We start from the raw sequence: 27477 nt of genomic DNA, 5'->3' as shown, positions 1-27477 counted from the left end.
TATTGGAGCAAGTGTGGTGACACGTCCTGCTGAGTGGCCCCAGGGTCGCCCTGTCTCTGGGCCTCGTGTCCTGTTCTAGCAGTTCCAGACACACAAATGCAGTATTGGGTGGTGGCCCTGAGCGTGGACGTGGAGCCACATCACCTGAGCCCTACTGTGCGCCATGGGATGTGCCTGCTTGCCCTTAGCCACCTGCTCGTCGGGGATGGTTGTCAGCCGACCCTGCAGGGTTGTGGTGAGAGTCAGCATATAAAATACTCAATGTGGTGACAGGCCAGAGGGAGGGCTGCGTGTGTCTGCTATTATTATTATTAGCAGTTTAAAATCTCTAGTGCTTGCTCTGAGGCCTGGTTTTGTGCTCCCAGCGCCCCGGCCATACCTTCCCATGAGGCCTGGAGTGGAAAATCCCATTTTCCTTATCTGCATGTCTGTTTTCCTAGTATTCTGAACTAACTTGAGAGAGCCTCCATTCTTGGTCGTGGAGTGGAGTGTAAGTTGTGAAGACTCAGGTGCAGACCTGTGGGGTCCTGGAGGAGGTGATGCGGAGCATCAGCCCTTCAAGGGGGGACCCCGAGAGCAGATCTGTGACTAGCAGAGCACGGAGCTTCACCGACTCACCGTGTTTCAGGATCTACCCTCTTCCCCTGCACGGACACCACCCTCCAGGTCAGGTAAGCGTCACCAGCAGGGGTGAGGGGCGGATCGGCAGCGTGAGCGTTTTCACACACGAGTGGTTGTGTTTCTCAGCATGAGAGATACGTCCTGTCGTCCTGAGTCCCAGTCGTCATGCGGACTGTGGCCGCACCGACGCGCTCACTGGGACCCACAGCACCTGTCTCGGAACAAGGCGGTGCCGTGTAGGGGTTAAGACCCGTTAGTCAGACGTGGATTACGGCCCTGGGAGCACCACCTCCGCTGCACACACAGCCCAAACTCACCAGGCCTCGGCTTCCTTCCCTTGAAGACAGGACACGAAGGGGATGCGCCTTGTGGAGTGGCCAAGGTTAGGGGGCGTGACGCGTGTCAGGCCCCCCGCAGGTGGGGACCCCGCTAACACCAGTAAAAATAAACAGAAAAACACAATCCGCTTTCTGGTGGAACCCCGGGTGTTGGGGTTTTGGATGTGTATTATCATCATACAGAGACTTGTTATGTGTCTGTTGTTTTGAATATACAACATTTTATATGAAACACTATGAATGTGCCCGGAGGGAGCCATCAGTCCCCCCGCAGTTCCAGCTCCCGGTGCCCTCGCCTCTTCCACCTGCCGACCTGGGCGCCAGTGAGGAGGTGGCCCAACATTTAGTTGGTGCGGAAGCAGAGCGAACACAGATAACACTAAGAGGTTGTGGTGAGGGCTATGTCCAGGCAGAAAGGAAGACAGTGACTAAAATGCGTGAAGACAATGCTTTTATTGCACACAGGAGTTAACATTCCACCCGGGGTGACTGAAGTCCTTCTCCACACTCTAGTGCTCATGCCCGTCCCAGGTCCGCACCGGACGGCATCCCCCGTACCACGCGGCCCCACGCGGCCTGGTCTCTCCTGGCGTCCTGCACGTGCCCTTCCCTGAGCTGGCTCCCTCCTCTCCCCCTGATGCCTGGAGCTGCGTGAACTCTGGTGCAGTTTACCCAGCACCCCGCCCCCCCACCTGCTATTCTGCACCCCTGCATCTTGGCTCCACAGCTAAGCCTCACCCCTGCCCACCCTTTCCAGGCCCCAGGTGGCGATCAGCAGAGTGGAGTAAGATTCTTTGCAGGGGAATGTAGGGTCCCTGGGTTATGGCCTCGCCTCCCAGCAAGGCCCACACCTTGGTCTCAGGTGAAAGAGCCCCCCGGCAGAGGGAGGCCTCAGTGGCGTCAGGGTCTCACAAGGACTGCGACCCAATATGGCCCGGGGCCACCAGTCAGCCATCCCTCCTTCCCCCTCTGAACACACTCATCTCTCAGAGCCGTCCTTTCCAGAAAGCCCTCCCGGGGGGCCAGGCCCCATCCTCTGAGCTCCCCAACCGCCAGGGCGGCCCGTCCCCAGCCTCCATCACTCCCTTGTCCTCTGTCTGGTGTGTGAGTTTCTTCAGATACTGAAGTTTTTCCTTTTCCTTTTCAGACCGCCAGGGGTTGCCATCCTGCCTGGTTCACGGTCAGCACACACTAAATGATTCTGGAGGGTGCGAGGGAACGAACCCGATGTTTTTGGGAGGAGACGTGACGTAGGCCTGTGCCCTGCCTGTGATCACACAGCCGGTTGGTCTCAGGCTGGGGTAGAGCTCCAGACCTGGGACTCGCCAGGGTCCGCCCCCCGCATGCGCTGGCCTCTTCTGGGGGTCCCAGAGAGAGGTGGGTCAGCAGACTGCAGGGCACTCCCCTGGTCCTTGCAAAGTCCTCAGCCGACACATTTCCGTTCCCCCTGGTGAGCCTGGACTTGGAGGAGGGCGGCCGTGCCCTCTCAGGAACTCAGGGAGAAGCTGGAGCCTCGGCCCCAGAGCCCGAAGAAGGGGAGGACCTTCTGGGTGAAGGAGGCAGTGAAGGTGTAGATGGGCTGCTGGCTGACAGCGTTGGCGAAGGTCACCCAGCCCACCTCGTAGTCCAGGGACACCCGCACCTGCCGGGGCTGCTCCTCCAGGGCCAGCCGCGTGGGGAAGGAGCCCAGAGCAGAGACGAAGCCCCAGGCCAGCCTCACGGCCCACACGCCCTCCTCGGGCCGCTGCCTCAGCTCCCCCTTCCGCCGCACATCCTCACGGGCCACACCCACCGTGCAGCTGCCCCCGTGGGCCAGGTCCAGCTTTACCAGCCACGTGTGCCGCCCCCCCGTGAAGCCACCGCGGGCCAGGACACAGGTGGCCCGGTCGAAACGCTCCGGGTTGTCCGGCGAGCTCTGCCATTTGTAGGAGAACTGAGCCCGCTGGTGGTCCTCAGACAGCAGGAGCTTCGGGTGCGAGGTCTGGGGGTCCAGAGAGAGGCACGCTGCGGGGAAAGCCCGGAGGGACAGAGATGGCCGCTCACTCAGCACCTCCAGAGAAGACCTGAAAGCCCTCCCTCCCACCTGCTGGAGTCACTGTGCACATCAGGCACAGCAGTGTGTGTGTCACCGGGTCACTTGTTAATTGTAGAACCAGATCAGAGTCCCCTCATCCGGGAAGCCTTCCCTGATACACCTTGTCCCAGTCCCATATAACCTTTCTCCCCCCCTCCTCACGTGTGGGCAGGGGACTCTGGCCGTGCCCAGCGTACAGCCCTGCAAAATTTTCCGTTTCAATTTCAGATTCCCCATGCCCTCCCGTTCTGACACCCGCTGCTCACCTGGCTCATAGTCCAACTCGAAGCAGAGTTTCTCTGTAGAGAGGACGCGAAACAGGATGAGATTCCCTTAGTCTCACAAAACCACAGAACATTTCACAAAGAGGAAACTGAGCCCCAGAGAGAGAAGGGACAAAGGTTTAGTGGTTCAAAACCTGGCCTCAGATCCCTGCAGCGCTTGCCAAAGCCTGACTGTGACTCGGACGGCCGAGGACATGGGCTCCTAGCAGGATCCCAGGATGAGGTCGTGGGTCACCGCCCTTGCCCTGGGTGGACCTCACTGAGCTCAGGACATGTGAGGTGCTCCGGAAACATCTACTCCAAGAGCAGATAAGGGGTTAATTTATTTCTTGTTTTCCTTGTAAATGATTTCTGGAATGGGCAACGGCCAGCCTTTGATTAGAGTAAAATGCTCTTCATTGCCAGCCCTCTGGGCGGACTTGTAGGATGGACTGAGTGCAGGCCTCTTCCGGGCGGACCATTCAGAGACCAGGGGCAGCGTTCCTGAGGTCCTGTGGGTGTGGGCTGAGAGCCACAGGCCTGACCCGCTTCTGAGCATTCACACCTTTTCTCGTTACCACAACCTTTCTGGGGTCTCCCACCCGTGTGCCCGGCCGTGTGGGAGGAAGGGGAGGGAGACAGGTCAGCCACGCAGGGCAGAGAGAAATAGTGCTGCTGGTTATTAATGAACAGTGTTCACCATCAAAACCTCATGCAGAGGAGCCTGCATGGCTCAGTCAGCTGAGCCTCTGACGCTCATGGTTTGTGAGATCGAGACCCATGTCGGGCTCGGAGCTGACATCTTGGAGCCCGCTTGGGATTCTCTCTCCCTCTCTCTCTGCCCCTCCCCCGCTTGCTCTCTCCCTGTCTCTCTCTCAAAATAAATACATAAACTTTATATAAGAAAAACTTATGCAGGGCACCTGGGTGGCTCAGTCGGTTAAGTGTCCGACTTCGGCTCAGGTCATGACCTTGCAGCTGGTGACTTCAAGCCCCACATCAGGCTCTGTGCTGGTAGCTGGGAGCCTGGAGCCTGCTTTGGATTCTGTGTCTCCCTTTCCCTCTGCCCCTCCCCCACTAGTGTTCTGTCTTCCTCTCTCTCAAAAATAAACATTAAGAAAAATTAAAAAAAAAAAAAACTTATCATGCATTACAAATGCCTCTTTTTTAAAGTATTGAGAATGACAGGTTTTGTTAGCCATTATTTTTTATAGTGGTTAATGCCAATAGATCAGATTTATTTAATTATTTTTCAAATCAGTTAAATCTTTTCAGAAATCTTCATCTTCATTATCTCCTCTCATTGTCACGTTATCCTGACAAGCATATTTTATTTTTAATTTTTTAACGTTTATTTATTATCGAGAGACCGAGAGAGACAGAGCATGAGCAGGAGAGGGGCAGAGAGGGGGAGACACAGACTCTGAAGCAGGCTCCAGGCTCTGAGCTGTCAGCACAGAGCCCCACGCGGGGCTCAAACTCACGGACCGTGAGATCATGACCTGAGCCGAAGTCGGACGCTTAACCGACTGAGCCACCCAGGTGCCGCTGACGAGCATATTTTATAAAGATGTGCGGATAAGACAGGAGAGGGGTATAAGCCTTGCCAGACATCACTCGAGCATGGGGCAGGGCACACGGAGGGCATTCCCAGCCCAGGCTTCACGGGTCCTCTTACCCAGAAACAGCTTCACCTCCCTCTGCAGTGGGACGGCCTGCTGCGGGAAGTCCCGAATCCTCTGGCCCAGCTCGGGGGACACAGCCTCTGGTCTCCGGCACTTCCTGGTCTCACATCTAGGGGCACACGAAGGTCGGGATTTGGGAATCGTCCCCCATGGCAATGTCCCCAGACTCAGCCAGCTGCCTGACGACCAGGCGTGAAGGTGCAGTTCCCATGGGCAGAGCTTCTTCCTCTGGGATGGACCCCACTACCTACTCTCGGCAGCTGCGTGTGGACGTGTATTTGAGGGCTTTCGCCCCTGACGTGAGGGTGCCGTGTGCAGACATGGGGTGAAGCGTGCTTGTGCGCAAGCGGGAGTGGGGAGGGCAGCCCACGACTCACCTGAGCAGAGTACTTCTGATGTCCTGCGAGAAAGAGGGGAGAGCAGATCAGTCCCCACTTCCTTATACCCAGAAAAGACAAATACCGTGTCCCCGGTAGGCAAAGGGCCCCCGATCCCAGAGTCACAGAGCTTTAGGGTTTACAAGTCATCAGGATCCCAGACACCAAGCCCTGTATCTTATGGATCCATACAGTTAAGCGACCTGGCTGCCGGCTGGAGGTGCTTTCTCAGCACCCCCAGCAGGGAGCCGCGTGTCTTCCCTCCTGTGTGCAGAAGTGAAATGCACCGGGAAGAACTTCTGGACCGGTGGGGGTGACATGGCACAGGATGCCCTGGAAAGAGCTCCTGGTACCTGCAAAGCACTCGATGCTTAGTGCCACGTTCAGCCGCACTTTCCTGTTGGACCCTCACAAACCACCCGAGAGGTCGGCACGAACAGAGCTCTCCCTGCCGATGGGCAGTGGGATGAACAGTCAAAGGCCTGTGAGGGAGGGGGTGCAGGTGCAGGGGTTCAGGGGCGAGCACGTGGGACCAGGCCTTACCGTCAGGAGCCCTCGCGCTGGCCTCTCATTCTTCTCCTCCAGTTCTGAGATCAGGCTGCCAAAGCGGCACATCTCCTCACTGACCAGCACGTCGAACTCCTCCCGTTGCCTCAAGATGTCCGCATCCAGCGCCTCCAGCTGGGCCAGAAGGACGCTTTGCTGTTCCTCCAGGAACTGGCTCAGATACGCAAACTCGAAAATCACTTTCTGCCTCTTGGTGGCCACCTGTGACTGAAGGGGCAGGAGGAGAGGCCAGGGGGGTCATTTCTCTTCCTTCTTTCCCTTCCTCAGCTTTCTTTTCCTTCCTTGGTTCACTGCCTTCTCCCTCTGGCCTAGGTTCATGCCCTCCGGGGTTTGGTGGAAAATCAGAGCCCCAACCCTCAGGTCCCTAGACAGTACGGCATCCCTCCCGCGGCTGCACTGATCCCCCAGCATGGCTGTGGCCCCGTCCGCCGGGGCTTCTACGTGCACACGTGGCTGAGGGGAGGTGATGAGGAGGTGATGGGGACGCCCAATCCCCTGCCCTTCACAACGCGCACTCTATGCACGGCACTGAGCTCATTATACACACAGTCTCATTCGGTTCTATGGCAATTCCATGAGGTCATGACGACTTTAATCTCACAGGAAGATAAATTCTGGACAGAGATTTGCACGAGGGAGTCAGGGTTCACACGTAGAGTGACTTGGAAGCCCTCCGTGCCAGGCCACCTGGGTCCGGACAGAGGAAAGGGGTCTGGGAAGGGACACGGGCCTACCAGCAGGACTTGGGTCCTCTGGTTTTCTCTTGCCTGGATTCTTTGAATCTCTTCTCTCTCTTTTCTTAGACACTCAAGACACTTCTGTATCTGCTCCTGGAGAGAAAGAGCATGAACCATTTACGACGACGGAAACATCGACTTGTAAAGAGAGGTCACCCCATCCAACCCCCTGCCTCCAGTAATGAAGCAGCCTGAGGGAAGTCATCCAACCCCCTGCCTCCAGGGGTTGGTGGCCTGAGGGGTCTTTTTCTTCTTGCTTCGCTTTCCAAGAATTGTGATCGAAGCTGTCCTCTTCACGTGTGCCAGCACCCTCTGTGCCTTGGTTTCCCCCCCCCCCCGAGCCTTCCTGTCTTCAGGATAAGCACCCCGACTTTTTTCGTCTTTGGTAAGCTGTCTGTGGGACTGTCCTGAGCTCGACAAGTCCTTCTTTGAAAGTATTCCCACTTTCCCCCTGATCTTGAGGAAACGAATTCAAACAACTTTTTCTTGTGAATACAATCAATTTCCTGCGTATGATTCCGGAAGGGAGAGGAAACTCGGCTGATGTGAAAATAGTCTGTAATTGTTTTAAACATTGCTTGCTCTAGAACAGAGTTAGGTAGAGGTACACACACGTAGGTGTACGTTCGGAAGTACAGTTAGGACCCTCACCGTCCAATGCATGCAGACACCCACGTTTGCTGAAACACAGTGTGTGAGTGACTCAGAGGTGCTCAGATTTAATGAAAGATAAAGCTGCACCCCACATACGTTTACCCAACCTGCGTGCAAACATTCATTTACTCACAGACATGACCACTCCCACAGTACGCTTACACACTCAGTCAGCCGCCCCCCCCCCTTCCCACGCACATTGGTGAACACGCAAACACTCCTGCCTGTTCCGTACTGTTTGGGCCTCATTCCCTCACATACAAACCCTGTGTCCTGAGGCCCTGTGTGCAGACACACACTCTCACGTCATGGCCACTCCGTCGCTCAGTGCACGTTCACCGAGCCACATGTCGGCCATGAGTGAACAACTCAGAACGTGCGGACGCACAAACACCGACCCTGCACCCGGAGCTGCCTGCATGCTGACAGAGTGGGGGAGACAGACTCCTACCCGGTAGGGCCCGGCTGCGTCCTCCAGGAAGCGCACGGTGTGGGCCCGGTGTGCCCAGGCCTCGCGGCACAGCACGCACAGCTGTGTCTCATCATCCTCGCAGAAGAAGTAGATCTTCTCCCCGTGCTCCTTGCACACGTCCTCCTCGTCCAGGCCCGGCGTGGGCGCCAGCCCGAGGCGTTCAATGTTGTCCACCACGCTGGCCAGCTGCCAGTTGGGCCGCAAGCCCGCCGGGCGGAAGGGCTGCTTGCAGAGCGGGCAGGCGAGGGACTCCTCTGGCTCCGGGCCCGGGACCTCACAGTAGCGGGTCAGGCAGCTGCGGCAGAAGTTGTGGCCGCAGTCGATGGTGACCGGCTCCCTGAGGGTGCCTTGGCAGATGGGGCAGCTGACCTCATCCACCAGACTGCTCACAGAGGCAGCCGAGGCCATGGTGCTGCTGTGCCCACTCGCTCCTCAAGGTCGCCCTCTCTGCTTGGCTGGGGAAGCGGTCAGGACACACGGGCACATCTCACACACGCACGGGCACCCTCATGGTCACCTGCACACACATGTGCCCAGAGGCAAGGCATCCGCCTACACGCCCGGGGTCTTCTGTCCCTGTCCCAAAGCCACAGATGCGACGGTCCAAGACAGACGGACAAGCAGCAGAGGAGAGGGGGGACGAAGAGCCCGCAGCTCCAGAGGTGACCCCAGTTACTCTCTGGGCTGGTGTCCGCAGCCTGGGGCTCAGCGTTCCCTCCTGTTCATCCACACGCACGTCAGTGCTGCTATCTCGGCCGCCCACACTTGACAGATAGGTCCCTCCTTTGGGGGTGGGAGGGAGACTGAGTCAGAGAGCAGAGATGCCAGCCCAGCCCCTGCAACGTGGCCAGCTGTGCCCAGGGAGATTACAGGTATCAGCGGGCCCAGGGCAAGCAGTGGGCAGGCAGGGGGTGTCGGGACCCAGATAAGGCGGTGCTCAGGGGAACACAGCCCAGACGGCTTCCCCAGTGATGCCCCCAGCGGCCTGCCACAGGCTCCCAAGGAGGCTGCACCAAACCCCACCGTGGGGGAGACAGAGAAAAAGAGCAGCAGCCAGCACTCATTTATGGTGACTGCACACCCCACACTCCTACCCCCCAGCCCTATGACACCCATGCTGTCAGCGTGGAGCTTGGGCAAAGCTGGGTTATTCTTGCCCAAGGCAGCAGGAGGAAGGTGGACGGCCGTAATATGCACTCAGAGCTGTGTGTCCCGCATAGAAATACAGTGTGAGCCACAGATGTAAGCAAACTTCCTTAGTAGCCATATTCTAAAAAGTGAAATTAATTTTAATGTTTTGTTAACCCCAAATACTATCATTTCAACATGTGATTGGTCTAAAGATAAGAAATGAGAGATTTTGTGCTCTTTCTAACTGGTGCTAAGTCTTTGAAATCGGGGTGTATTTTACACTGTGGCACATCTCATCTGGTACTGGCCACACTTCCAGGCCCGGCCATCGCAGGGGACTGAGGGCTGCACCCTCCGGAGGGGGAAGGGGTGAACAGTCCATGTGACAATGGGAGTTTTCTTTGGTTTTATCCAAGGATGCAGGGGATCGGATGAAGAACCATAGTTGTTTGACTGTCACCTGGGCCTGAGGCTCAGGAGGAGCACCTGTCTGGAGGCCAGGAGAGGAGGCTGGGAGAGGAGGCCAGGAAAGGAGGCTGGGAGAGGAGGCTGGCACTGGAGGCCAGGAGAGGAGGCCGGGAGAGGAGGCTGGGAGAGGAGGCTGGGACTGGAGGCCAGGAGAGGAGGCTGGGAGAGGAGGCTGGGAGAGGAGGCTGGGAGAGGAGGGTGGGACTGGAGGCCGGGAGAGGAGGCTGGGAAAGGAGGCTGGGACTGGGGGCCAGGAGAGGAGGCCAGGTGAGGAGGCCGGGAGAGGAGGCTGGGAGAGGAGGCCGGGAGAGGAGGCTGGGAAAGGAGGCTGGGACTGGAGGCCAGGAGAGGAGGCTGGGAGAGGAGGCTGGGAGAGGAGGCTGGGAGAGGAGGCTGGGAGAGGAGGGTGGGACTGGAGGCCGGGAGAGGAGGCCGGGAAAGGAGGCTGGGACTGGGGGCCAGGAGAGGAGGCCAGGAGAGGAGGCCGGGAGAGGAGGCTGGGAGAGGAGGCCGGGAGAGGAGGCTGGGAGAGGAGGCCGGGAGAGGAGGCTGGGAAAGGAGGCTGGGACTGGAGGCCAGGAGAGGAGGCTGGGAGAGGAGGCTGGGAGAGGAGGCTGGGAGAGGAGGCTGGGAGAGGAGGGTGGGACTGGAGGCCGGGAGAGGAGGCCGGGAAAGGAGGCTGGGACTGGGGGCCAGGAGAGGAGGCCAGGAGAGGAGGCCGGGAGAGGAGGCTGGGAGAGGAGGCCGGGAGAGGAGGCTGGGAAAGGAGGCTGGGACTGGGGGCCAGGAGAGGAGGCCAGGAGAGGAGGCCGGGAGAGGAGGCTGGGAGAGGAGGCCGGGAGAGGAGGCTAGGACTGGAGGCCAGGAGAGGGGGCTGGGAGAGGAGGCTGGGACTGGAGGCTGGCAGAGGAGGCTGGGAGAGGAGGCCAGGAGAGGAGGCCGGGAGAGGAGGCTAGGACTGGAGGCCAGGAGAGGGGGCTGGGAGAGGAGGCTGGGACTGGAGGCTGGCAGAGGAGGCTGGGAGAGGAGGCCAGGAGAGGAGGCCGGGAGAGGAGGCTGGGACTGGGGGCCAGGAGAGGAGGCCAGGAGAGGAGGCCGGGAGAGGAGGCTGGGAGAGGAGGCCGGGAGAGGAGGCCGGGAGAGGAGGCTAGGACTGGAAGCCAGGAGAGGGGGCTGGGAGAGGAGGCTGGGACTGGAGGCTGGCAGAGGAGGCCGGGAAAGGAGGCTGGGAGAGGAGGCTGGGAGAAGAGGCCAGGAAAGGAGGCCCAAACTGGAGGCTAGGACTGATCCCAGCCCCACAGCTTCCCAGCTTCGTGACTTCACATGTCTTCTTCGGTAAAAAGAGAGTAATCATCCCTGTCCCAAAGGGTTGGTATTAGATTGGACACAATAATATGAAAATACTAAGCCAACACAAATGTCTGCTACCTTTGGGGCTGGGTTTTGTAAATTTTATCAATATAAATCATTCATATTGCAGTTTCTCGCCTTCTCTCACCTGAAGTTAGAAAGTAAAATTGAAGCACAACGTGACCCAGCGTCATCCTGTTGAGGACACTGGCTCTGGGGCTGGCAGGGCGCACAAGCCAAGGAGGCCAGCCTGGGCAGAGGAGGGGCCCCCGAGAGCACCTCGTGCCCCAGGATGGACTTTGCCGCCCCGGACACACCTCAGAGCCGGAGGTTTATGGCTCCCACCTGCTCTGCTGGACAGGAAGTGGAGTCTCTTCCCAGGTCTCTCCACCCTCCGTGGTCCAGGGAGTGGTTCCAGGAAACCGTGCTCGGCTCCCCAGCCCAGGAACAGAGAGCAGGCTGACCAGGCTGGGAAATGCTGGGTGATTCGAGCCATGCTGGAGTTTGAACCCACTCAGCTGATGGGTGGTTCCGGGGAAGCACACGTGGCTTCCCTGTCTCAGCCTCCCGTGGTCTTCCCTCAGTGACTCACGCAAACGTGACTCATCTTGGGGAAGGACATTCGTGTGGCCTGAGGCAGAGGCCTCAGTGGACAGGCTGGGGAAGGCACCGTGATGCCCTCAGCCCCTTCCCACGAGGAGGCCACCAGTCCGGCCTGCAAGAGGCCCCACAAAGGGCCTGTGGGCACACCTCCTGCTGGCCGTGCCTCATCTGCCCTCTGGGATGGGGGCCCAGCCCTCCTGCAAGGTCCTGCTGTGTCCATGGTGCAAGGAGGAGGGGCACACAGACCCTGTCACAGTCCCCGTGCCGCTGGGCACTCTGGAGGAGATGCATTGTGAGGAACACGGGGAGAAGGTATGCTTCTTCTGCGGACATGATGCTCAGCTCCTGTGCACGCGCTGTCGAGAGGGCCCCTCCCACCACACCCACGCCGTGGGCTTCCTGGACGGGGCCTGCCAGCCCAACCAGGTAAGAAGCACGGCTTTACCTCGGGCCTTTGGGGGTGGGACAGTGTCTGGTCACACGTAGTGGAGGGAACGGAATAGGGGTCCAGGTTAAGGCCCTGGCTGGCACATCAGGGGACTCCAGCGTAGGGACACGGGGGACACTTCCAGATGGAGAGGGCCATGGGTCACTTGGATGTGTGGCTGTTCACAGTCTTGCAGGAACTTCAACTCCAGCCTCAGAGGCCCCTCGGTGATGGATGCCAAGAACTGTAAGCATGAGTTGGCTGCCCTTGGGACAATCCACCCACTGTGTGCAGGCTGAGCCAGGCCTCCCGGGACCCAGACTGGAGACTTCGCAAAGCCCTGGCTGCTGGACTCAGAGGGATGAGGCGGGAGGGGCCAGCAAGGGCGAATGGCAGGCAGGGCTCCTCCCTGTGAGAGTGGGCATGACCTGGCCCATCCAGTCTCAGGGAGGCTGCCCCCTCTGTCTGCCTCCAGATCTCTCTCACCATCCAGTCACCAGGTCTGCAAGCGATTTCTCAGAGGCACCTCTTGGGTCTTTAACTCGGCCTCATCCCCACAACCGCCACCAAATCCAGGCCCTCAGCGCTTCACCCAGATATTGGACGGCCTCGGACGTGCTCCCTGCCTCCACTCTCTCTGTCTCCGATCACCCTCCAACCCTCCACGAGGTACATCTTCCGCAAACGCACAGCAGACCACGTTGCTCCCCTGCTCAAAACCCTCCTGTGGCTCCCTCGTGCCCCTCATCTCCCAGCCGCCCCTCTCAGGACCTGAGCATCCAGCTGGACTGGCGGCTGGGCACCTGCTCCTTCCTGCTTCCGGCTCCTTCTCACGTAGCTACTTCCTCCGACACTGCTCTCTCTCCCCCAACTCCTTTTTAAACCATTTCAGCAATTTCCACGTGTGCAGTCCAGGGACACACAGTAACACTCCACCTCTCTAGACCCACTGTACGTGCTTTCTGTCTCTGAGATCCCCCCCTGTGCCCTTTGTGTTCCCACCTCGGCTGCCAGTTTCGTCGTGACTGACTCATCTCAGGTGCTGGTCTGTTCAGGTCAGCCCTTTCCACTGCTGAATCCCTCAGTGGTCAGCCGTGTGCCTGGGACCCAGCAGACAACTTGTATCTGTGAGTTAAGCCACCCCTTTCTGCCCATTCTTCTCCCCACAGGACGGTGTCAGGACTCAGTTGGAAGCCCTGAGGGTGGAGGGAGAAGAGATTGAGGATATAAAGAGTCAGGAAGACCAGAAGTTCCAAATGCTTCTGGTAAAGAGCGTCTGGGCACCTTGTCTTCTGGGGGTTTTCTTAGCAGACTGGGGGCCTGGCAGGTGAGAAGAGGCAAACTGTTCTCATTCACTTCCTTATGTGTGCACAAGGGCATTTGGGGTCAAGGTTTTGGAGTCCCAGAGCATCACAGCTGGAAATGGTTCTGACGACTTCTAGCCCAAGATCCACTTATCAGCCACTTTACAGAGCAGAAAGCTGAGGTCCAGGAAAGTGATGCTCCCAAGGCCACACAGCAAAGCCCACGTTCACGCTGACATGGCTGTAGAACCTTGGCCCTCAGCAACCCTTCCCATCCCAGTCTCAGTGCCTGAAAGCATCGCCTTCAGATGGGAAGCTTGGGGCCAGGAAGTGTATACAAGGGTCTGCTCTCTAGTCTGGCCGTGAGGCTGACCCTAGACCATGAGGGTGTCCCTGGGCATGGTAGGTGAATGGTGGGGCTCCCTGCTCCCAGCTACATGGTTATTTATCCAAGACGAAAGCTGTAGTATGAGAATTTCTGGTACCCTGACCAACAGACAAGTTTTGGGACAGGAAGGGATCTCCAGCATCCTTGTGCCCCCCTCAGAGTGTGCCCTACAGGAGGCAATGTCGGAGGCTAAGACCAATGCCACACACTCTGCGTTGCCTGTAACCTCACTTGCTTCGCTTGCGTGGCTCTCCGATTAATGACTACTGCCATCTCCCCTGGGCCCTAGGGGAGGTGGGGTGAGGTTAGTGTGAAAGTTCAGTGTGGCTCGGAGTATATAACATGTATGACAGGTAGAATCTCCAGATAGGACAAGAACATAGCCCTCATCACGTTAAGTTTACCCTGAGACCCATCATATTATACGAGAGACTTAGTTAGTCCTTATCACTCTTAACAGTAAGAATACCGATGACCCTCCTGGAACCCAGCTTCTGAGCTTCCTCCTGGCCACGTCTGTATTTTTGCCTCTCACAGACTCACATCGAAATCAGGAAGCAGCAGGTAGAAGCCGTGTTTGAGAAGTTGCAGCAGGAGCTGAGGGAACAGCGGGGCCTCCTGCTGGCCAGGCTGAGGGGGCTGGAGGTGCAGGTCTGCGAGGAGCGAGAAGACTACATCTCCAAGTTCTCTGAGGAGGTTGCCAGGCACAGAGCCGAGGCCAAGGAGCTGGAGAACTGCCAGCAGCTGGCAAGTGTCCTGCTACATGTGGGGGGCTCTCCACAACCTGCCTCGTGGGATGGGAGAGGGATTGCTCATGCAGGGACAGCAGCTGAGGTTGGGAGATGCTGCAGAGGGGCAGGAGAGGGGAGCAGAGGTCTTCTGCTAGGAGGGACTGGTAGCTGTCGGGTTTCTTCAGCCCAGAGACGCTACAGAGGGGCAGACCCCGAAAGGCTGGATGACTTGACTCCACACTGTGGTCGTGTCAAAGACTCTGGAATCAGCCGTTCTTGGGTTTGAGGGCAGGCTCTTCCAGCCGTGTGGCCTCAGCGAGCCTTGTGCCCGCCTAAACATGGGGATAACAGTAGCACCTCCTTCCTAGAGCTCCTGCAAAGACGATAAACAATCCGTGCCAAATGCCTCACATGGTCCTGGTTCACAGAGAGAACTCCATAGTGGCGTCTGTTTCGATGGTCCTCACGTTACCCTGCGTCACATCAGGTTCGGCTGGTAACTCAAGGCCTGGACCCTGTTCTCCACCATCTCTCAATCACTGGAGGCAGAACACACTCCCAAGATGAGGCTAAGACAAAGAAGTGAGCTTGAATGATCTGGCCAGAGTCCCACATTAGTAGGGAGGCATGGTGCAAAAGAATAGTCTGATGGGTAGGTAATTAGACACACAGAACTTTCTTCAAGAGGAGAACTTTGAGCCAATGCGTTAAGAAGAACGGATGTGCAGGCTCTCCGGTGGGAAGGACCTGAGGACACTGAGTGCATGTTCTTTTTCTTTTGTAGGATGTGGGCGTCAGCCAGAGCAGGTAGGGCCTCCTCCCAGTCCTGCTTCCTTCACACATGGGGTGTATACTTTGTATCCGTCACCTGTGTCCGCTGGGCATGGACATTGGGGGGCACTCTGACCTCGCCCTCCAGCGGGCTGCGCGGAAACGCAAAACTGCTTTGGCAGACACACACACAGGCAGCCTCCACTCAAAGGTTTGTGTCCTAAGAGTTCATTTTTAAAACTGATTGTTTGGTATCAGGGGCACATTTTCCCCTTAAAAGTGAAGAAACAAACAATAATCAGGTTTTTAGGCTGATCCAGGAACATCCATTTAATTCCCGAAATTATTAGTACTCGAGGCAGTAGGAAACACCACGTAAAACGTAATTCTGAGGGGAATATCTTCTATCAAATACAGTCAGCACGGAACGTGGAAAGACCGGCAGCCTGCCTTCAATCATTCCCCCCCTCAACTGCCCCATTTCCTTCAGAATTTACAAACACTACTCTCAAGGGGCAGCTGCTGGAATTGTGAATATTAGCTCCTGTCCCTTCCTCTGCTCCAAGTGCCTGCGCCTTCCCCGTGCTCTGCTAGGGAGCAGCTGTCACAGCCATGGGTCATGCATCCACAGGGGCCTGAACCCCGGGGGGTCTACCCTGGGGGCCCATGAACCAAGAAGCATCTCCAAACATACTTTTCAAGTTGTGTTAGAGATTCCGATCTAGATGGGCTTTGCAGGCCTTCTGGTCTGTGGAGGAAGCTGAGACCAGGAAGTGGGGGAAGGGGTTTGGGGGGTTGAGGGGTTGGGGGAGGGGGTAGGGGTGCTGTCAAGGTCATGCAGCGGGTGACCCGCAAGGACACATTTTCTTCCATCCCGCTGTTCTCCCCCATCCCCTTCCCCTAGTAATGAGCAGCACACAAGTCACAGAGGAGTTTAAGCGCCTTCTCCTTTTCCTAGTGACCCTGTACTGTCCTCTAGAGGCAAACAGGGTAACGACCTCTTGCAGCCCCCACAAGCCCCAAACATTCTCCTAAAGGACCTTCCTCTAATTCTGGAGGAACTGGTTGTAGGTGTGAGAAGACTTTTGTGAGTCCAGAGACCATTTCTCCTGCCCTTGTCAAGAAGATCCGAGATGTTCACAGGAAAATCCTGCCCCTCCCAGAGATGCTGAGGACCTTCTCAGGTAAAGGGGAAGGGGTAACAGATTTCCCCATGCTGTTCCCTCCCCTCTCCACCGCTTGCCCTTCTGCCCCCCCATCCCTCTCCACCTTCCCCTGCCTTCCAAGCCTGGCTCCAGTTGTCTTCCACCCTTCCAAGCCTTCCCTTAGTGACCCTGGCTCTGCTCAGAGGGACCGTTCCTCAGAGATCTTCTCTCCCCAGGGACATGCACTGGCAGGTGGGGGCTGCTCCTGTGCCATTAGAGCACAGCAGGAGGCATGGAGCAGATGCCTCCTCCTCCTCCTTCCCCACGGGGTCCCCAGGTCTGCCCTGGGGAGTACCTGTAAGAGATGGCAAGTCACATACCTTTCTATTTCTGCTTCGCTCAGAAAGCCTGGTGCATCATCTGGAAACAGACTCAGGTAAACAGCTGGGGGTTTCAGGAGCCTTTCTCTCATCCACCCACTCAACCCAAGGCAGCAAACAGAGCAATTAAATACACCAAGTCTGGAGCCTGGTTACTGGGCTCTCTGCTCCAGCTCTCGCTGGGTATGAGGCATCCGGCAAGCCGTTAAGCCTCGTTGTTCCGGTCTCTTCACTGGAAATGGAAAGAGACAATGGAAAACACACTGGTTCTAGCCCCATGCGTAGCCACCAGGTAAATGAGGCAGTAGATGCAAAAGCCTTAGTGTAGCACCTGGCACATAGCGAGGGCTCAATATTTGTTACTTGTGTAGGCATTATTTCCCCCCAAATATTTATGAAGTTCTTGGGTGTGTGTGTGTGTGTGTGTGTGTGTGTGTGTGTGTGTGTAATGCCCGGCACTGTGCCAGACTCTGCTGACTTGAACAGATACTGTAAAATTTAAAACCTAGCATTTACTTTGAGATTGGTGCTTAAAGAAGAAACTATTTCCACAAATATCACAACATTCTGTTTCTCACACTTAATGTGCAAGAAAAACCACCCAGGGGATCTTGTTAAAATGCAGATTCTGGTTCAGTAGGGATGGGGCCCAAGATTCTGCATCAAAAAAAAAAAAAAAAAGTTTATTTATTTATTTTGAGAGAAAGCGGGGGAGGAGAAAAGAGAGAGGGAGAGGGAGAGAGAGATCCCAAGCAGGCTCCACAATGTCAGTGCAGAGCCTGATGTGGGGCTTGATCCCAGGGACCTGTGAGATCATGACCTGGGCTAAAACCAAGAGTCAGACGCCTAACCGAATGAGCCACCCAGGCACCCCCAGGATTCTGCACTTTTACAAGCTCCCTGGCGAGGCCGTTCAGGGGCTGCACTTTGAAAAACAAAATCTCACAGCTGAGCAGCACTTGCGTGTTGGGTAGCATTGCTCCCGCCTCGGTCCTTACAGAACAGAAGGGGAAGCCGAGGTTCAGGACAGAAAGGCGCTGGCAGGTGGCACCTACTGGAGCGCTTTTTGCCCCGCCCCGAGCGGCGCATGCGCCCCAGGGCTCCCCTCCACGCCCTGCTCTCCTCCCCCAGGGGCCGGAACCCGGGACCCTCCGGCCACCAGCTGGAGCACGGCCCTCTCCGAGGACAGGAAGCCGACGAGGTTCACCCGGGACCAGCAGGACCTGCCTCACTGCCCCTGGAGCTCCGAGGGTGTCCCCTTGGCGCTCGGCTGCCCCGGCGACACCTCCAGGCGCCCCCGCGGGCATGTGCAAGTGCAGCCCAGAGCCCGCGGGTAGGCGGTGGGCGTGGCGGGCGCGTGGGCGGGCAGCAAGGCGGGGGGTGGGGGTGGGAGCGCCTGAGCTCGGCCGCGCGCTCACCGGCACCAGGCCTCCAGGGCTTCGCACCTGCTGCACCCAGCGCGCAAGTGCCCTGCCCCGTCCCGCCCGCCGCGGAGCGCGACCCCGCCTTCGCCACCTCCTTCTGTTGGTCGGAGCTGTCTGGGAAACAGGCTCCTGCCAGAATGAAGGGCCGAGGGGGGAGTCCGAGGGGCGCTGGGGCGGAGAGCGGCCGAGCTTTCGGGAGCCCAGGGGCTGCTCCCGGACACACGCACGGCTCGGGGAGTCAGCGCGAGTTTGAAAAACGAAACCAAACACCAGTACAATAGAAACTGCCAAAGCTTCAAAATAACCGTCGTGGGGAAAAACAACGTCCTTGGGCCTGCATTAATTTGTTCCGTTGACATGCGCGCAGACATGCTCCCGTCTTTGCCGGGTGCAGGGTGGACCCAGACTCCCTTCGGTTCTGACATTCGGGTCGTTTCTTTCTCGTAGAGGGCGTCCTAATACAGTGTACGACGAACCAGCCAGACGCTGAAAACTTGAAAGGCAACGGAATCTGTGACCGCGACACAAGCCTGTCCCTCCTTGTAACTCCGAGTTTCCTGATTTACCAGACCCCACTGTTCAATAAAGTGACATTTGCTTTCAGGTCCAACTAACCTCTCAAATATGTATTATCATCCCCGTTCCTGTTGGATGATGAGGCTTTGTCTCACTTCCCCTGCACTCAACTCGTGTTCTGGGCAGGCCAGGCGTTTTGGCTGCATATGAAGTTGAGAACACAAATGAGCTGCTTACACTGTATTTCCACGTCTAGTGCTGCTACTCTCACGGTGAGTGTCCAGTAATTTAGGCTGTGGGTATGCATCTAGGGAGGCCCTGGGCCAAAATTAAATTGCCCTGCATAAGGAAGAAAGTAGGATTCAGAGGCTTCAGGGCAAAGTTGAGTCTGAGGACTGGAGCTGCCTCGAGGGAAAGAATCCACTTGGTGGCCCCACTGGAAAATCTGAAAATATTTGTGTTGCAATGTTTGTGATGTAAAACCGGCCTTTATCGTCTGCACAGGAGCCTCAGCCTAGTTGACCTTGGGCTCGATGCTTCTGGAAGCCTTGCTGGGCTCCGGGAATCTGGAATGTGAGAGGCTGAGCACTGTTCACTACCGGGCAGGAGGCAAACAGAGACTCCACAAAACAAGTGTGTGGCTGCTGGTTTACGTGAGGAGCTGTCACACACCGGGACGTGCCCCTGAGGACCAGGGCGGCCCAGGTGGAGTCTTTCCAAAGCCCAAGAACAGTAATTACAGCAGGCGGGATGTGACAGACACCCAGGCCAGAGCACTGCCTCTGTGCCCTGGTCGTGCTCCGCAGGCTTGCTGGCTTTCCTCATGCCGTTTTCCCCACGCATCTCCGTTCTTTCCTTTTCCTTGGACCCCAGTGCAGACAGCTGACTCAGTCATACTCCATGGTTCCAGGTGCAAAACGGTGCAGGGTCTTCTTGTTTTATTTATACTTTCTCCCCTGTCTCCAAGTCCCATTCCCATTCTCTTCACCCCGTGGGCAGTGGCTCTCGAATGTTCTCACATACCATCGTATACAGAGGGGTCCTTGCACACACAAGTAGTACAGGACTGTTTCTTCCTTCTTTAAACCTAGTACCACGGTTTTAAGATCTAGTCATGTTGCTGTATATACATCTAGTTTATGGCTTCTAATCGCTGAATAGTATTCTGTAGAACACGTCAACCACGTTTACTTTGCTTTCTTTTGGCAGAGAATGTCTGGGTTACCTCCGTCTGCCTGTGACAATGAGCAACATTGATGATGAACAGCCTCATGCTTTTCCCTTGTGAACCTAAGATATACCCCAGGAGGGGATGGCTGGCGTTTGCACACTTAATTTCCTTAAGTACCACCAGATTGCTCCCCAAGATTGCTGTACCCACTTATACTTCTGCTGGAGGGGCACAGAGGTTCCTGCTTCCCAGCCCCCCACACAAATGGGTGCCATCAAACTTGCTCATTTCTGCAAATCTGATGACTGTAAACTGATAACGTATTTTTAAAATGTTTGTGTTTTTCTTCCTGTAAAGTGTGCATTTCTTCTGGACTTTTCTATGCTGTTTCCCTGTCTTTCAGGTTCCCCTCTTCCTTTCATTGACTTCCAAGAATCTCTTACATATTCTAGATGTTAATCTCTTGCTCATCTTAGGCTTGAAAATACCACTCATTTATTAACTTTGCTGGTGGTGTTACTAATTAGATAGAAATCCTGAACTTTCATGATAAATTTAATAAATTTTCACTTTGTGATTTATGTTTTTGAGATCTTTTTCACCACCACAAGATCATGTGTGTGTTTATATATATTTCCACTAGTTTTATAACTTACTGTGCACATGAAATCTTTAGTTTATCTGGAGTTAGGAGGACGCCGCCTTTCTCCATAGAGTAAGCCAGTTCTTCCAACTCCATTTACTTAAATAATCCATCTTAGTCCTACTGACCAGTAGGGCCACTTCTGCTACACCAGCTTCCCATGAATGAAAGAGCTGTTTCTGAGTTTTCTACTCTGTTGTCTCAATCTATTTGTCTTCTCCTGGGCCAGTTCATGCTGTTTTTTATTGCGACAACCTTGTAGTGCAAGTTAGCGTCTAATAGGACGGCTCTACCCCCTTTAGCTTCTTTTTTCAGATATATCTCAGTTATCTGTAGACATTTATGCTTCCATATGAACTTAGAATCAATTTGTCAGATTCTTTAAAAAAATGCTGGTGCTCTTTTAACAGAACTTACATTGGCATTGATTGAAATTTTATTGAATTGGAGGATTGAGGGAAATTAATTTGGAGAAAATGGACATTGTCATCCTATCCATAAACGTGTTCTCTCCCTCCAGCTGTTTGGATCTTGTTTTGTGTCTTTAATGGGATTTTGAGATTTTCTCCAGAGAACAGTTTGGCAACATCTAGTAACATGCCTGTCCTTTGACCCGGAAACTTTCCCTCGAGAGAAACGTTCACACAAATGTGCAATGAAACACCTCATGATGGTTTGTCACAGCACAGTTTATTTATTTATTTATTTATTTATTTATTTATTTATTTTATTTTTTAAAATATATGAAATTTATCGTCAAATTGGTTTCCATACAACACCCAGTGCTCATTCCAAAAGGTGCCCTCCTCAATACCCATCACCCACCCTCCCCTCCCTCCCACCCCCCATCAACCCTCAGTTTGTTCTCAGTTTTTAAGAGTCTCTTATACAGCACAGTTTAAATTGCAGAACAGATAATCAGCTGTGGTCTATTCATATAATACAGTACCATACAACAGTGAAAATGAATGAATCATAGCTACACGAATCTGTATGGATACACTTCAAAAGCACACCTGGGCACACACCAAACCCAGCCAGTGGGTCTTTCTGGTCAGGAAGGCAGGCGGTTTGTGATTGGAAAAGGACTGTGCACACAGGGCCTCTCAGCTGTATGTGTAATGTTTTATTTTCTGGGGGGCGGGGGGGGGGAACTAGATCATGTTCATCAAGGGATAAGAGTTTGATGGAGTTGAGTGGTGACTATTCCTTAGGTTACTTAGAACACTTTTCTGCAGATCTGAAATACTTCATAAGGAAAACCAAAACTTGCTCTTCCTAAAACTTGTACCTTTTGGGGAAGCTATGATATTTACAAGGCTCACATTGCTATTATAAAACTTTCCTTTAAAAAATTATAATTTGTCTTGGTTATTGCTGATATGAAGGAACAATATTGATTTTGATAATCTTTTTAGTAATTTTGCCACATTCTTATGAATTCTAGTAGTTTGTTAATTCATAGGGTCACTTACATAGAAAATCGTTACTATTTTATCATCTGAAAATAAATTTTGACTCTTTCCTTCTAATCTGTGTAACTCTTACTGCCATTTTGCACCCTGCTGTGTGGGCAGGGGACCTGCAACATGCTGCTGAGCGGTGTTAACAGAGTCCACCCTTGGTCCCTTTTTAACATGAGAATAAGTTCTCTAAGCTTTCTCCGTTAAGTATACTGACTGTGGATTTCTTGGTAGAGAGCCTTCATCAAGTTAAAGAGTGGTTTTCTATTCCTGGTTTTCTTAGAGTTTTTCAAATAATACCTGGGGTTTAAGCTTTATCAAATACCTCTTTTCACGTTTTGAGATAAGTGTTGTGATTTTTCTGTCTGTCCATGGATGTGGTCATCCCACGTCAGATCTTCTGATGTTAGACTATCATTGCCTGTCAGAGGTGAACTCTACGTGATAACAGTGTAGCCCGTTGTTGAAGTGTTTCACAATCACATACACATTCTTTAACCTGTGCAGGACCCTCTGGGCTGAGCTGCCACCATCTATCCGCCCCTCCCCTGCCCTGCTTTGCAAACTTTAGTGTTTAAACTAAACACTTTAGTGTTGACTTGTTCAAGTGCAAGTTCTGATTCACAGGTATAAGGAGGACTCTACTCTAGTTAGGGCTTTAGATCACAGCTGTCACTGGCAGACCTGAACTTCAAATCCCGAACTCCTGAGAGGCTTTGGTCGTCTCTGTACTGACTTTTATGCCAGATTGCAAGTCACTAGCCTGTGAGTGTCCGGTGACCCTTGAAAATGACCTCAGGGCTGATCATGTGGCCGGCAGGACCTGGTATGGTTCATAGCCCTTTGGCTTGGTTATTATGAGTTCAAATCCTAGCTCAGCCAGAAGCAAGTTACTTAATTTTTCTGAATCTTAGTCTCCTCATGTGAAGAAGAGATCAAAATCCCTATTCTATAGGATTATTGTGTGGTTTACATGGATTGATACGTGTAATATGATACTGGAACCCAATCCCAAAGTAGGTACATGGGTTTTCCTGACACCAGCTCCAATTATCTTGACCCCAGCTGGGTGTCCCCCAATTCAGCCCAATTCTGACACTATCTACCCAGATTGCACAGGGTAAGTCAGTGCTGATAGACTGTCCTCCACTGCAGACGCCAATCACAAACCCCGGTTGACACCTATGCTTCTGACTCACTGGCTGTAAATCAGAAGTCCCCAGGGTACCTGGTGGCTCGGTTGGTTAGGCTTCCGACTTCAGCTCAGGTCATGGTCTCGCAGTATGTGAGTTCGAGCCCTGCGTCGGGCTCTGTGCTGACAGCTTGGAGCCTGGAGCCTGCTTCAGATTCTGTGTCTCCCTTTCACTGCCCTTCCCCCGAAGGCTCTCTTTCTCTCTCTCTCTCTCTCTCTCTCTCTCAAAAATAAACATTAGAAAAAAAAAAAAGAAGTTCCTATGACCCTCTCCTTGGGCTCAATTAATTTTCTAGAGTGGCTCATAGAACTCAGGAAACCTGTTCACTCACTAGATTATTGATCTATTGCAAAGGATATTAAAAGATCTGAATCAACAGCCAGATGAAGAGCTGTATAAGTCAGGTCTCAAACAAAGGGACTTCTGTCTTTGTGAAGCTTGGGGACCAGTATGGTAGCACGTGGGAGCATAACTGATTAGATCACCGGCCATCAGGGACTGGAGTCAGCTTCCAGCCCCTCCCCTCCGCTCCCCAGAAATGAGGTTGCTTCCTGATTCATGGTTCTTCCCTCTGGCAACCAGCTCTCTTCCTTACATGCTTCCCAAAAGTCCCTCATTAACAGGAGCCCACTTGTGGAGGAAGGGGGCCTGTTATCAACCACAGGACACCCATTTCTCCTTTACGACTCTGAAGAGATTTCAGAAACTGAGCATAAGAGAGCCACCATTGTAACAAAAGATGGCTCAGGAAATTGCAAGGTTTGGGGAGCTGTGAGCCAGGAACTGTAGACAAAGACCAAATATATATGAGAACTATATCTTGGTTGTATGACTGAATCGCATTATCACAACATGTAACGGGCTTGGTACCGTGTTTGGCATTTAGTAAGCATTTAATGCTGGTGTTTGGACTTGGGACAAATTCTTCTAGGATGAGACCCTGCCAGGAGGCTCAGTGAGTGGTCTTCAGAGTCAGGGTCAAACTGGTGTGAACCTTTAAATGTGCACCAAAAAGGACGTATTTAGGAGCGGGGAGATCTCCACTTATCCATTCTTTTTCTCACATGTAACTGAAAAGTCTGTGGTCAAAATAAAAAATCTGGCCTAAATTAGTCCAGGCAACACTCCAGACGGAGAGAACTGGGTAGCAGAGCTCACAGCCCCATGGAGCAAGGAGAGAATGGGGCCAGGGGTGGCCATGCCCAACTTTCCTGTGTCTCTGGGTCTGGTTATATCCTGAATTCAAAGAGCGGTGCAGCTTCACGGACTGAGAGTCATAACAGAGAATTAAAAATGTACTCAAACCTACAGAAGAGCAAAACCATTATAGTGAGAATTGCTGTGTACATTACCTTTGGTTTGGACTATGTGGCCTTTGCCAGTGAGTATTATCTTTGTATATTCTCTCCTTCCCGCCCCCTTCAGAAGGAGGACACAGAGCTAATTATCCTCATGACAATAAAGCCATTGCCACCAGTGTCATCTGCTCACAGAAGTCTCTTTGTATAGATTCCTGAGAGTGGCTAGGTGCCCCCGAGAAGCATGCAGAAGTGACGGTGAGTATGCACACAAACCAGGGTGCCTGCCTGGGGATGTGAGGGCCCTGCTCCAGGCTTGATGATTCAACCTCAGGGATGGATCCTCCCATCTGCCCAGGGCCTAAAAACTAGAGGATCCCTCCCATCTGTGAGTCTTAATGCCTATCATGGAGCTGTGCACTTTAGGGCCTGAGGAGTGGGCCTCTACCCCCTAAAGTGCCACCTTGCTTCTCCTAGGACTGGGGACCAAGTTCATGCACTTTCACCCAGGTCCCCTGGCGAAGCAATGACCTCATACCTTTGTGCTCAGTGGAAACCATGGGCTCTAGAAACAGGGAGACCCTGGTTCAAATCCTGACTCACGTTTTACTGGTGTGAGCTTAGGGAGGTTTACTTAATCTCCCTAAACTTCTACTCTCCTTGTCTGAAAACTAGGAACAAATGCCTACGTTAGGGTTGTAATAAGGAGGGAATGAGACGATACATGTGCAATGAGAAATGCAGATTTTTCCTTCTATGGAGAGAAGCATGCAGCTTTTCCCTACCTTGAGTCTCCGTCCTACTCACATGTAACAACTCACTTCTGGCCACCAGGTGTGGGGAGACTTCTCCCTGCATCAAACAATTCTCTGCGACACCAACTGGGTGTCCTATATTTTAACTCAATTCTGATCCTCTCCACCTGGAGACAGCATCAGATCCCACAGGTTAGGGGAGGGCTCAGTCCTGCAAGACTGTCCCTCCACCCCCACTTCAGATGCTGAGATTATCACCTGTGCTTCTGACTGACCACTCCTTGGGTCCCATTAATTTGCTAGAGTGGCTCACAGAACTCGGATAAACACTGATTTGTTTGCTAGTTTATTTAGGGACATGATAAAGGGTTCATATGAACAGCCAGATGAACAGACACAGGGAATGCATGGGGTCCTGAGCATGGGAGCTTCTGTCCCCATGGACTTGGGGTGCAGCACCCTCCAGGTGTGGGTGTATTCACCAGCCTGGAAGCTTCCTCAACCCTGTACTACTACTGGGTTTTATGGAGACTCCCTCATGCGGGTAGGATGAATTATTAACTGCATTTCCAGTCCTTCTTCCCTTTCTGGAGAGTATGGGATGGGTCGAGGATTCCAAGCTTCTAATCATGGTTTGGCCTTTCTGGTGACCAGCCCCCACCCAGAAACCCACCCAGAGTCCCCTCATCAGAACAAGAGGTGCTCCTAATGCTCTTTGCACTTAGGAAATTGCGAGGGTTTTAGGAGCTCTGCGCCAGGAACTGGGGGCAGAGACCTATATATATGTGTCTTACTATCTCACCACACGTGATGGTGCTGGGCACACTGCCTGGCTCAGGGTAAGACTCGGCGATGCTGCTGCTGCTGCTGCCAATGTTGTCTGGCAGCTCAGAACCGGTAAACATGAGCAAACATAAAGAAGCATTAATTCTATAGACCAGCGGTAACAGGGACTACTTGGAGGCATTCAAAACAAAGAGTGCACACGACTGTTTTCAGGTAAGTTACACATCAAAGTGTGAGGGAAATGCTGTAAAACGTTTACAAGGTAAGACAGGAGAATATCCCCAGGACCTGGGGGTAAGGGAAGATCTCGTAAGACCAGTAAGTAAATAAGTGAATAAAGCACTCACCACAAACGTACAGATCTATCAATTCCCCAGCATTACAGTTAAGAACTTCTGATCATGACAGCAGATGAGAGTGAAGAGGTCAGTCATAAACTAGGAAAAGACACTGACTATATACATGTAACTGACAAAAGACTAGAATCCAGAGTAATAAAAACTGCATGTCAAGATGCAAGAGAACTGCAGAGAAACATACAAAAGACGTGAGCAGGCAGAACCCAGAGAGGAAACCCAAAGCCACCATCTTTAGCCACCCAGGAAGCGCAAACGACAACACAGTGAGATTGTTACACCTGCCGCTGGGCACAGGCTTCCAGGGCTGATGCTACCAAACACGAAGAGCAGTGAGGAAGTTCAGATACCAGCGTGAGTGTGAACTAATGCAACCACTTTCAAAACCACTTTGGCATCACCTTGGTAAAGCCAACATACACCTGGTAAAGAAAACATACCACATTATGGCCCAAATTCCACTTATGTGTATATCCAGATAAACCCTTGCATATACATCAGGAGGGATGCAGAAATATACTTAGCGGCAGTGGTTTTTTATTTTATTTTTATTTTTGAGAGAGAGAGAGACAGAGCCTGAGCAGGGGAGGGACAGAGAGAGGGAGACACAGAATCTGAAGCAGGCTCCAGGCTCTGAGCTGTCAGCACAGAGTGGAACGCGGGGCTTGAACCCACGAACTGCAAGATCATGACCTGAGCCGAAGTCAGACACTTAACCGAGTGAGCCACCAAGGCGCCCTTTTTTTTTGTTTTTGTCTTGAGAGAGAAAGACAGGGTGTAAGTGAGCGAGGGGTAGACAGAGAAAGAGAGAGAGGGAGACAGAGAGTCTCACAAGGGGGGGGGGGAGAGAAAGTGGGGCTCACACAGGGCTCCTGTTTTGCCAGAAATGGGGCTCCAGCTCACCCAACGCAGGGCTCGAACTCACAAACTTGCAAGATCATGACCTGAGCGAAAGTCAGGTGCCCACTTAGCAGCACTGTTGTCACAGTGTGAGACTTGAAACAACACAGATGTGGGACAAAGCTGTGAATCATGTAGATGAAGGTGTGTTCCCAGTTAAAACTTTCCAAGGTCTTCTGTTGCTGGAAGGACAGAGGGACATTGATATGCTTTATTTTTTGTTAATTCAAGTATGCATGTAAAATTCTATAGAGAAAGAGAAAGAAAATATGTAACTTCCAAACCAGGAGAGGAGAAACAATGGAATAAAGAAAACTTAACCAACCCAACAAAGATAAAAAAAAAAAAAAAAAAGTACAAAAAAGATTAAAAATAATATACTGGGCAATGATAGTGATGGGAAAGTTGATGTAACTGTATTACTATCAGAGAAAACATACTTCAATGCAAGAAGTGTTATTTGGTGCAAGAAACAGGGACACTGCA

The 27477-nt window shown here is 53.4% G+C and overlaps 2 protein-coding genes across 3 annotated transcripts; one reads left to right on the top strand and one right to left on the bottom strand.

The window, feature by feature from the left end:
• Positions 1–1393: 1393 nt before the first annotated feature.
• LOC131513554 (tripartite motif-containing protein 10-like) lies at positions 1394–8522 on the bottom strand. The gene is made up of 7 exons (XM_058732645.1): positions 7768–8522; positions 6660–6755; positions 5902–6132; positions 5359–5381; positions 4975–5090; positions 3300–3332; positions 1394–2963 (listed from the first exon to the last, which is right to left on the bottom strand). The coding sequence occupies exons 1-7, from the start codon at positions 8194–8196 to the stop codon at positions 2446–2448; spliced, it is 1446 nt and encodes a 481-aa protein (XP_058588628.1). The 5' UTR covers positions 8197–8522; the 3' UTR covers positions 1394–2445.
• A 2720-nt stretch (positions 8523–11242) lies between these two features.
• Positions 11243–18520, top strand: TRIM15 (tripartite motif containing 15). Of its 2 annotated transcripts, XM_058732644.1 has the most exons (8): positions 11253–11766; positions 12937–13032; positions 13997–14224; positions 14975–14997; positions 16033–16145; positions 16510–16542; positions 17618–17819; positions 18358–18520. In XM_058732644.1, exons 1-8 carry the CDS (start codon positions 11521–11523, stop codon positions 18398–18400), a joined length of 984 nt encoding a protein of 327 aa, XP_058588627.1. In that variant the 5' UTR covers positions 11253–11520; the 3' UTR covers positions 18401–18520. The 2 variants fall into 2 exon arrangements, with proteins under 2 accessions (XP_058588626.1, XP_058588627.1); XM_058732643.1 differs by lacking the exons at positions 14975–14997; positions 16033–16145; positions 16510–16542; positions 17618–17819; positions 18358–18520 and adding exons at positions 11956–12013; positions 12243–12436 and having other exon boundaries at positions 11243–11766; positions 13997–14777.
• The last annotated feature ends 8957 nt before the right edge of the window (positions 18521–27477 follow it).

This window comes from Neofelis nebulosa, chromosome 6 (genome assembly GCF_028018385.1).
Source record: "Neofelis nebulosa isolate mNeoNeb1 chromosome 6, mNeoNeb1.pri, whole genome shotgun sequence".
Classification (NCBI taxonomy): domain Eukaryota; kingdom Metazoa; phylum Chordata; class Mammalia; order Carnivora; family Felidae; genus Neofelis; species Neofelis nebulosa.
The sequence above is the reverse complement of the archived record's forward strand: the minus strand, read 5'-3'. Positions and strand labels throughout refer to the sequence as shown.